Source organism: Primulina tabacum, chromosome 18 (genome assembly GCF_025594145.1).
Source record: "Primulina tabacum isolate GXHZ01 chromosome 18, ASM2559414v2, whole genome shotgun sequence".
NCBI classification, from domain to species: domain Eukaryota; kingdom Viridiplantae; phylum Streptophyta; class Magnoliopsida; order Lamiales; family Gesneriaceae; genus Primulina; species Primulina tabacum.
In genome coordinates, this window is record NC_134567.1 from 24,708,770 (window position 1) to 24,720,075 (window position 11,306).

Genomic DNA, 11,306 nt, shown 5'->3' on the forward strand with positions numbered 1-11,306 from the left:
TATTAAGCACAAGTTCTTATAGGACCCATAGATTTGAGTAAATTATTTGATAGTTATGCACGAATGAATCCTCTTTTTATTTTGTGATATTTATGATATGATGATTTTAATTATACAAATATTTATTTACTAAGAATTAAAATTAAAGACGACCCAATATTTAATACTCATATCTAAATTTTCATATCCATCCCAAACAGGTCGGGTACCCGTAATAATTTTGGATCCGAACCCATCGTCCCGGTCTAAAATCAAATGGTATGCAAATAGCAATATATCCAAATAACGTTTAAAGAAACTTGGCAAATTTATACGTGAAGTTTTAATTCACAGTGATTTATGATTAATTAATTAACTCATAACATTTAACAGGTGTTGAATCTTGATTTATGAACAGTTAACATTTATGAGGAAATGAAACATACCTCATCGGTAGGGCTGTTATACCGAAATTTCCGATATGTATACCGATTATACCGAAATATTGAGGTATAACGATATTTTAAACATAATTTAATTTTCTAAACTAGCTATTATAATTTATAGATATGCAAATATAAATATCGATATTCATACAGATATTAAGCCATTTAACTATTCAATATATGATAATGACATTACAAATTTTGCATTAAAATATATTTTTTGAAAGTTTAGTTTAGGGTTAAAAAAATAAATTAAAACTAAAACTCTGTATATTGCAACCTAAATTAATGGGCATATATATTTTTGCACATATAAAATGGGTGTGTTCACATAATTGTATGCCCCTAAAATTTATTAAATAAACATCCATTATCAATTTATCGTACCACAATGATGTAATATAAGCTAAATATCATATATATAATTATATATATAATCGGTTTAGTTTGGATTGATTAATATAAATTTGAACCAATAATCGGTTTAGTTTGGATTGATTTAATATAAATTTGAACCAGGATAATTTTTCCCATTTTGGTAATTTTAAAAACAATTGAACCCGTGGTCGACTAAAAACTCAATCCAAACTAGCGGTTTGATTTGGATTGATTTGGTTTGGTTTGTTTTCTACTCACCTCTATTATATATTTTATATATATTTATCACCCTAATTATATATTAAGATTTTACTTAAATTTAGGTATATATATAGGTATTATGTATTAGATTATAACGACATGTAAATAATTTTAGATAACTAGCTAATTGACAAATATAAGAAATTAAATTAGATATCTTTTGATCGGTTAAAATTTTTATTGATGCATTATATTATGCAAGTTTATTATTATGTATACTTTTGGGAAAATGTTCGAAAAAATAATTTTTATGATCAAGATTTAATTGTTGGATTTTAGGCTTGATGGATGAAAACTAAACAAGAAAACGGGGAAATGAGGTAAAAGGGAGCGTTTCAAGTGTTTGTTCAATAAAAGGGAATGTACACTAATTTACTTTTGTATCCTTTATTTAAAATTAAATTTTTTTTATTAGTGTATTTTAATTTTATAGATAATAAAATTTAAAATTTTATTAAATTAAAAAAGTTAAAATTCTCACGACTCACTTCTCATAATGAGTTGCAGAAACGGTATCGAAACGGTCGTTCCGAAAAGGGAACGAGACCCACCTTGACGAAGTTCCGGGATATGAACGTTGATGTTTTTGGTCGTCGTTATGTAGATAGAAAACCTCGTGTTATCGGTGGAACGACGCGGATCGACGAAACAAAACGTTAAAATCTTAAAATATTCCACCTCAAAGTCGGAAGTGGGTCGAGCTCTTTTCTTTTATCAAGCTCGACCCTCGAGCTCTTCACAAAATGTGAAGAGCTCCACCCAAGCTCTTTACAAAATTGTGAAGAGCTTGGGTCGAGCTCTTCACAAATGTGAATAGCTCGACCCAAGAGCTCTTCACAACTCACACCTGGGTCGAGCTCGACTCAGGTTTGAAGAGTGGACATTGCATTGTTGTAAAGTTTAATTGATTTCAATTTGGGTTAACATATGTACCTTCAATTAAATTTTTTTCAAAAGTTTAATTGATTATAACCCAAAACTTTCTATATTTTAATTTTGAAAGGATTGTGAAAATTTTGATATTTAACAAATTTCGATGTATAACACATTGGGGGTTTGGATCGAGCTCGACCCAGAGAGGAGTGGCTCAACCCAAAGTGGAGTTTTTGGAGGTGGCTCGACCCACGTTCAGTACACGAATAATATGGAAGCTTGACTCATTGAGATACATTCATTCGAGTGAACATAAATTTTGTTATGAATTTTTTAGGTTCCACTATTGTTATGAATTTTAGATACATTAAACATTCAGTCGATATTCAACTCACATGACTCGACTGAATGATAAATTTTTGACTAAAGGTTCCACTATTGTTATGAATTTTTTAACAACTTACTTAAACTATAATATATAACTCGTATTAAAATGTTTACATAATTATAAATTTTTTGTATACTTCATATACATTCTAATTATATTTAAATAGATCATTATAAATATCAATTAAACATTCATTCGAGTGAACATGTTGGAATGAAATTTGTTATTAATTTTTTGGGTTTCACTATTGTTATAAAATTGTCATGAATTTTAGATACATAAAACATTCAGTCGATATTCAACTCACATGGTTCAACTCAATGATACATTTTTGACATAAAGTTCCAATATTGTTATGAATTTTTTAACAACTTACTTAAATTATAATATATATAATCCATCAACTCTATCCACTCGACCCAAACCCTAAACTAAACCCTAAACCAAATCCCAAACTCCATTCACTCGACCCAACCTTCTCAACTCGACCCTAAAACTCTACCCAATCTTATGTTACTCTATCAATTTGTTAAAAATTCATATAATATGTATCATTTATGAAATCTATACAAATTAAAAAGACTGGATTGAGCTATACAAATTATGAAATTTACAAATTATATGTATCATTTATGAAATCATTTAGCCACAATAAGAAGATTACAAAAGAAAAAAAAAAGAAATAAAAAAATAGAAGAATGTGAGCTCGACCCACTCTTTTTATTTTTTATTTTTATTTATTTATTTTTCATATTATGACATTTATATAAATTATATCTATCATTTATGAAATTGTTTACCCACGATAAGAAGAATAAAAAAAACAAAAAATAAATAAAAAATAAAAAAATTAGAAGTGAGCTCGACCCACTACTTTTTTTTTAAATAAAAATAAGTAAATAAATAAATAAATAAAAATTAAAAGAATATGATCTCGACCCACTCTTCTTATTTTTTTATTTATTTATTTTTTATTTTTTATTTTTCTTTTGAAGAGATCGACCAGCACTTCGACCCATTTGAGTCGAGTTCCTTATATCTGGGTTGAGAGTGAAGAGTGTGTCTAACTAACTAATCAATGAGCTAGTTAATGATCTCATCTAACTAATATATTCAACTCCCTTTTCTTGATTTAAAAAAAATCAAAATCTCTTTTATTTAATTAAATTTTAAATGGATCGTATATTTTTTTATTGACCCAAAACTAAAGAAAACTCGAAACGATTGTACTGCTGGAAGCTAACCCGAGCTCCAAAAGCGCATAGAAGACGTCGGGACGCCCAAAAAGATCTTTCGGGCAACGGAGGGTGCATTGGGACGGCCAAATGACAAAGATAGCACGTCAACACCATCCGCAATCGCCTGATCAATAGCAGCAAGAATATCAGAAATATAAGACCCTTCATCCCAAAGGGCCTTGTACATCGCAACCCGCGAATTTGGGGCAACTCCTGTTGCAGTCCCTGGAGCATATCCAAAGAATGATGCGCTCTGGACAGGGATCCCAGCTGCCGTTGATGAAGTATGAGTCCCATGCCCATCCGTGTCACGAGCAGAATTCATCGAAAAAGTCAAGTTCGGATACTTAGCAAGTAAACCTTTGTTAAAGTAACGAGCTCCTATAAGTTTCTTGTTGCACAAAGAGGAACGAAACTGCTCGCCACTCTCACATTCGCCTCTCCATCTTGACGGAACATCACTCATTCCATAGTCATATGTATTGGATGATTATTTTTCAAAAACTAAGTTTGATCATGATATTTTTAAAATTTTCCGGTGTATTGTGTGTGGGGTGCTTGCAGATTTGTTTGTGCATAACACAACCATCCAATACATAACATAATTTCATTATCACAAAAATTCTTATAAAATAGTCTCGTGTGATAGATTTTTAACCCGATCCAAGTCATAAAAACTATCACTTCTATGAAAAAAAAATTGTTTTTAATGATAATTATGGATCAAATCAACCCGTCTCACAGACAAGAAACCGTGAAACCGTCTCACAAAATATATGTACTATTTTATTATACGTTGTCTTGCTACGTTCTTCCCACCAATGTCAAGCCTAGAGATTCATGAGCCAAAAATTTGAAATCACTCGGATAAACCCAGAGATTTCTCGAACCAAATATAGATCTTTCAGAAATAAAGTTTGCAAAATAGTTCTACCAAATGAATGAATCATATTGACCAACAATTCCAACTAAAATACAGCATTCTTCAGTTAGAATTAAGGTTTCATATGCCTCATTACTACATTTGGAAAACAAAAAAATGAGACAATTTCAACTAGGTAGCCAATTAGTTATTAGTCATTTGAATAATTGTATGCATTCCTAGGAATCATGTTTCACAAACGATCACAGAATTCACGAAGGGATCGATTTCTGGGAATTATACAGATACGCTGTTGGTAGAATGTCAGCCCGTCGTACTGTCTCCCCTCTCCAATCTCTGCTTGGAGGAATTGTTAAATATGAAGCTGAAACGTAGCCCTTCTCTTCGTGAGCAAATCTCGTCTCAGGCTTACCGCTCGGATAAAGAGATTGGAAGATTGAGGAGAACGGTGCTGAATCTGGGTAATCAACAACGCTGAAAGAGTCTATGGTGCTTTCGGTGGTAAAAGAGGCATCATCCGAGCTCGTAAAGAGGGACCAGTCGCTGGATGTGGCGTCTGTGAACTCAGAACAATTGCTCGTGATTGGTGATCTACTTCTATCCCCTTTCAGAGAGAATCCTCTATGATCCAGAAGAGGGTCTCTTCTGCTGAAGTTGTGACGAAGTTGGCTCTGCTCTGGTTCTGAAGATTTTTCGAGTTTCGAAGAGCATTGTTTAGGCATGGTGTGAGACTGTTGACTGCGGACTCTTCCACCATATGCTCTAGCAGGACGCGGATAGGACCTGAAACAGTAGAAACAAGGAAAACATTCATGTTTGAGTTGCCTAGATCAATTTACAATATGAGCTTGAGCCGAGCTCGATTATCCTCACTGGAACCTCTAGTTTAAAGTATAAGAGATGCTAGAAATGAAGCTTACTCTTACCTCATGTAGAACAGAATGTATGCTCCTTCTGACATCACCTCATTCAACCGTACTGGTTGCACCTGCCAATGAGAATAAATGCGGCATCACAAACTAATTTTACCACAAAACAAAACAAAACGATGAAAAAATTTTAACTCAAGTGAACACAAGCTATTTTTCCCTAGTTTTCAAGAATATCGACAGATTGTACCTCTGTATCATCAATCTTGAACCAGTTGCCCGACAGATCTTTCACATATGATATGTAATGACCGGAAAATGATGAGTTCGATTTATTCAAATGAACAACTACAGCATAGAGCATGTAAAGTGGTGGTATGTCATCTGTCCCAGTCATAAACGGGATCATATCCAGCATTTCAGGAAACCTTATGCATTTATTTATCTTGCCGTAATTTCCCTCCTGGTAATTGAAGCACAATATTCACCAACACGAATGATCAAATTGAAATGATAAAATACAGCTAGAAACAAAGAAAATGCTATCCAAAGATGAACTCATGCACTTCATAGTGAGAATCTCAAGAATGTAAAACTAATGAAGGATGGGAGGCTGGTTCGATTCAGTGTTGAAGCCTATTCCAGAAAAGTATTACTGTGTTTGAATCCAAGATTTTGCCGAGTGAAAAGAGAAGGGAAATCCAATAAAAGTTCATTTTTGTTTTATACTTTCAAGAAACAATCAAAATCCATTATATTTCCATCAAAATATACATGGATACGAGGGACAATAGTTTCCAAACAAAGAATACCTGAAATCTTTTCAATACAATAGTCAAAATATTTGGAGCCTCCATTATGCTCAATTGCTTTCGTGCACGAACGTAAGAAGCACACCTTTCAAGAACCAAAACAATGTTATACAACAAACTGGAGAACTCGCGCCTTGCAAACAAATAATGCAGAAATCAACAGACTGAACACCTTCCACATCTATACATGTTATCCCCATCAAGATCTTCTGAACTTGTGAACTGTGTCAATGCATCCTCCAATGACTCGACACGACCAAATATCTCCAGAGTAAGATCCATTATGTTTTCACGTCGCTCTGACTCATGGTGGCATCTCAAACATTTGACCTGGTACTCAAAGGGTTGTTTGGTTCAATCTCGCAGAGAAACTAAACAATATAACAAAGAAGAGAGTTCTTAAAGGGTCTGAAAAAACACCTTGGATCTAAGAAGACCCCCAAATGTATGTTGAACAAAGGTTGTATTCTGTAACCAGGGATCAATGGCTTTTTCTCCACCCAGGCGTTCCAGGCATATAGATTGCAAAGAAGCGATGATAAGCCTGAAAATGCAAGATATTTCATAAAGGTTAAAAGCTCCATTGCACCAAAATTAAAACATAAGTTTTTAAAACATGTTAAATTTGGCTGTCCAATCCATTGCCCGTACGTGCATAATTATTTTTGAAGACCAGAAAATATAAGTCAAAACTGAAAGTACTTCAACAGACGCACACAGCAGTTTCAATGAATGTTAACGCACCGTAAAAATTCATGAGCGTCTTCCTGACTTCCATCGCCAATCTGAGAATTAAGACTTCGGATATACATGAGAACTTTTCCAGGAGATAGCGGATATCCACTTTCTTGTAGCATCATTACGTGCCGCTCAAGTTCACACATGAGGCACCAAGCTTTGTCACAACCTGATATGTATTGAATATGCTTATGAATTCCAGCAAATACTGCAAAGGAATGTCGGACAGCAACTTCTCAGAGGGATATCATAAAAATAATTACCCGCTCTAGAATGTGATTGACGATGAAGATAAATGATCAGGGGCTTAGTGGATGTTAGACATTGTAACACGGCATTGGCATAGCAACTGCACAACAATATAAAAAATATTTAGTCTGAACACAACAGCAAATTTATTTTACAATATTAAGCTTTAGAGTTTGAAGTCCTTGAATTGTTTTGTTCAGTAAGATCAAACTTTTACCTATTTCCACAATTTACAAGTCCTCTAGGAGACATGCTAAGAACTTCCAACTGAAAGCACTTTACAAATTCTTCATAGGGAAAAAGCATCTGGCAATTTAAGAAAGTCCAATATTATGAGTTATCCATTCAAGGTATAAATAAATTACAAATTTCATAGAATTGACCAATTTTCGACATAATTAATATTCCATTGATTTTTATAGTGTTGGCTCAAGGCATGTCTCCAATTCAGGAGATCATTTTGGAAAACTAACCTGCACTTTTTGTTGCTTCTTTATTCTATCTTCTGAGTGCTGATGGTCGAGTTTCACAGACTTTGGCAAATCCATTGTCCTCCTGATTTCAAGGTTTGCAACAAGATTGTTTTCCTGTAATGGGATGCCTACAACAACATAACTTGGTAAGAGAGTACATAAAATGGACTGCTATAAATTATAATGAATAATTGTTCATGGACCTACTTGAATCCCCTGCATCACATTTAGACATTTTCACCGCAGATTTTGCTGATTTTTGCAGTTTGTCAACACGAGAATGCATCGTGGCTTTTGCTTTGTTCATTGAAGTATTTTCAAGAAAGCAATTCAAACCTTTTGTTTCATCAGAATTAGCACTTTTCCTTTTAACCATCCCACTTTCATAAAACATGATTTCTTGATCAGCATCTCCATTCATTAATGAACAACATGACTTATTTATTGATCTTCGGCTAACATGTTTTCCAGATTTATCGATTTTCATTCCATTGGAGTAGGTTGGTGGATTTCGAAGAGGAGAAATGATGTCCCCTGCACAATTTTTCTCCAGACTTGGGTGCTTCACATTGAATTCGGATATATTGGGATCGGTAGTTTGATCAGCCGAGATCCTTACACGAGATCCTTCAGTTGGGATAGTCAGAGATGAGATTTGGCAGTTGTTTCCTAATTGATGGCACTCAAGCTTGTGAACTTGCCTCCAGTGAGTAATCTGACACCCTCCAGAACTACATTGACATTGCAAGTAACTGTGTATTATTTTTCAGCATTTTCAGTAAAAGAAAGTTGATACCAGACCTTCAGCATCAGAAGAAGTGAGGTAGAAAAATATAGACAAATGGAGGTCGTCTAACAAGCCCTAGGCCCACAGGAAAAGGGAACACATGCAAGCAACTCTCTGTGATAGGGTCCACAAGAAACTATATTTCATTCAACTCATTCTTGCTAGAAAAAATAGTTAACCTAATTACCAGAAGAGCCTATAGCATTATCTTAGAAGGCTATTTTCAATGTGGGACAAAGTTCCATAGCACGCTTTTAACAAGTGCTTTATGAGATCAAGTAAGTATACAATCATACCAATACCAAACTGATTTGCAGTGGGAGCAACGAGTAGTAGCTGCACCAAAGCATCTGGCACAATGATGGAACGCATTGTTCTGCACACTCGCCATGGGAATGACACATCCCACAGCCATATCTTCAACTGGGAGAGCTTCCTCAACAGCACTTTTGGAAATTAGACTTATCCTATTTTTCCTCTTTGTAACCTCACTCCATTTTCCTAGTAAGAAATAAGCAACAAGGGGGAGTGCAACGAAGAAAAGAAACAAAGCAGAAATGTCGATATCCCTTGGCCCAAGCATGTCAAAACCAGCATACTCATGGCCAATAGTCCCGCAACAAAAATCTCTGCCAAACAACAAATTCCTCAAGACACACTAACACAGCATTTAAATATTCAGGGTTCCATTTATGTATCACTGCGTGCATCGCTTGCTCTTTTTAGTGCTCGCGCTCCTTAATTCGTAAAACAACTGTCAATGAGAAAATTGACTATCATATTAGGAAATATATTATACAGTTAAAACATGTAAATAGAAAACAAGATCATGATCATGGAATTATCAATGTGTGTAAGTTCAAAAATTCAGAAAAAGAAGGATATTTTAAAATGAATTTTGGAATTATAAGTTTCCGGAAGTAACGTTGTTCGATAGAATTGGTGCCACCTAGTTAATCTCATTATTCAGTCAATACTCAATAGCATGAACCTGTACACGCCATTATGAGCCACTTTCTCCACAGAAGTTTGCGATAGACATTTTTAAGTGCTTTTTCCATGAAAACAAAAATCAAGAGCAATTTTAGATTTTTTTATTAATTAATTTAAAAAAGTTAAAACAGGAGTCTAAAAGCCATAATTTCTGATGCCCGAGAAATTGTCTTATAAGAACATTTCTAGAAGAGTATTTGCATCCAGAAATCATTGTTTTTAAAAAAATTAAAGATGCTTTTTACGACACTTCCAAAACTTCAAAGGGCATACAGCACCTTACTCACAAACAAAATCCTCAAAGCGTGCATTACTGAATGAACCTCGAGGTGCATACTAGCTTAACCAATTCTCTTATCTGAATTACTTATTTTTTCATTCGAGTAGAGTAATCTCGTAGAGTTGTAGTTGCTAGTTTAGTTACTTTGCTAACATTATGTAATATTCACATGGAATCACAAGATCATAGATTATTATCATAAATTTATTTTGCATAATGGTTTATTGCATTAACAATTTTTCACGAAACCATTAACGACACTTCATACTTTTAATTGAAACTTCAAAAAGACTTAGATTGTAAAGGAACATTGGGAGGTCTATGCATATAGCTAGCAAGTGGTTTTCTAAACAGGAAAAAATTGTCAGAATATACAAGTGCTTAGAATTATCGAACGGTCTTGGGACTCGAATCTTGAATGTTTAAAAACACGTCAAATGAGTCGAAGGATAGTCTGAGCCAGAAATGTGTGTAAACAAGGAAACGACAAATAAAATTTGTAATTCTAAAAATCTTTAACTCTACTTTTTCCTAATTAAGAGAATCTATACATACCATCAATCAATTTGTTAATTCATGGCTTTGTGCCAATACAGCTCTCCCAACAAACATTTAAGGCATAAACCACCATGCCGAAACCAGCTAATCAAGTAATGAACAGGAAAAAAAAAAAATTACTTCCCCATTCCAATGGGCTAATTTTAGAAACAAAACAAGCATTAATCATATGTAGTATCAGAACAACATAACAACCCATAAAGGAAATCGTAACTTCAGCTTCAACTAGCACACAAGAAGGGTTAATATTTTTGATAAAAACTTCAAAATTACAAAATGTTAACCTAAATCTTTCATATGCGTAAAACAATCCCAGAACATGAGAACCCTAGAAGCCAACATTTCCTCTAGGGTGAGCATCTAAAATTATTTACTACATTTGGCGTAACCCGTCGAAAAAGATTCGAAATTTTCACTACACCATGCCATAAAAATCCAATCTTTGAGTAGATTTCAAGAAAATGAGCAAAACCCACTCGTAGAACACATTGAATTAAAATATTTCACAGACAAAACACAAACAAACAGGCTTAAAATGCAAACAAAGATCCATAAGCATATAAATTGAATGAGATTTTGGTATAAATCACCCAGAAAACAACAAAAAAAACAAAAAAAATCATCATGGTTTGAATCGTACCATTTTCTATGCAGTGTTGGCAAGAAAACCACAGAGCTGGTGTAGCATCCATTAGAATGTCACTATTTTCACACTAGAGCTACTTGTTGGTCCAACTTTATAGACTGTGGGGTACACTCCCCTGTGACCACCCACACGCAAGCATACCCCTCCGCATGACCTAGGAGTACACGTGTTGTGTTTTTATTGGTATATAAACTGTAATTATAGGACCCTCGTGAGACATGAAAGTGGTCTCGCTCAGTTATCCTTTCCTTTTCAATTGTTGACCGGCGCATTCTATTCTTTCTATATTAGTTAATTAGAGTTTGTTATCAATTATAAATAAAACTTGCATTCAATCCACAAACAACCAATATACACCTTTATAAGATACATACATATATATATATATATACACACATGATTTTTTCCTGAATAAAATAAGTAGATTATATATGAAATTATAATAAACCATATCA

At 33.9% G+C, this 11,306-nt stretch overlaps 1 protein-coding gene across 1 annotated transcript; it reads right to left on the bottom strand.

The window, feature by feature from the left end:
• Nucleotides 1–4,491: 4,491 nt before the first annotated feature.
• Nucleotides 4,492–10,992, bottom strand: LOC142532788 (ubiquitin carboxyl-terminal hydrolase 15-like). The gene is made up of 13 exons (XM_075639246.1): nucleotides 10,846–10,992; nucleotides 8,671–9,128; nucleotides 7,795–8,318; nucleotides 7,588–7,715; nucleotides 7,332–7,420; nucleotides 7,129–7,214; nucleotides 6,872–7,034; nucleotides 6,548–6,671; nucleotides 6,300–6,457; nucleotides 6,128–6,212; nucleotides 5,566–5,778; nucleotides 5,373–5,434; nucleotides 4,492–5,229 (listed from the first exon to the last, which is right to left on the bottom strand). The coding sequence occupies exons 2-13, from the start codon at nucleotides 8,955–8,957 to the stop codon at nucleotides 4,698–4,700; spliced, it is 2,451 nt and encodes an 816-aa protein (XP_075495361.1). The 5' UTR covers nucleotides 8,958–9,128; nucleotides 10,846–10,992; the 3' UTR covers nucleotides 4,492–4,697.
• Between the last annotated feature and the right edge of the window lie 314 nt (nucleotides 10,993–11,306).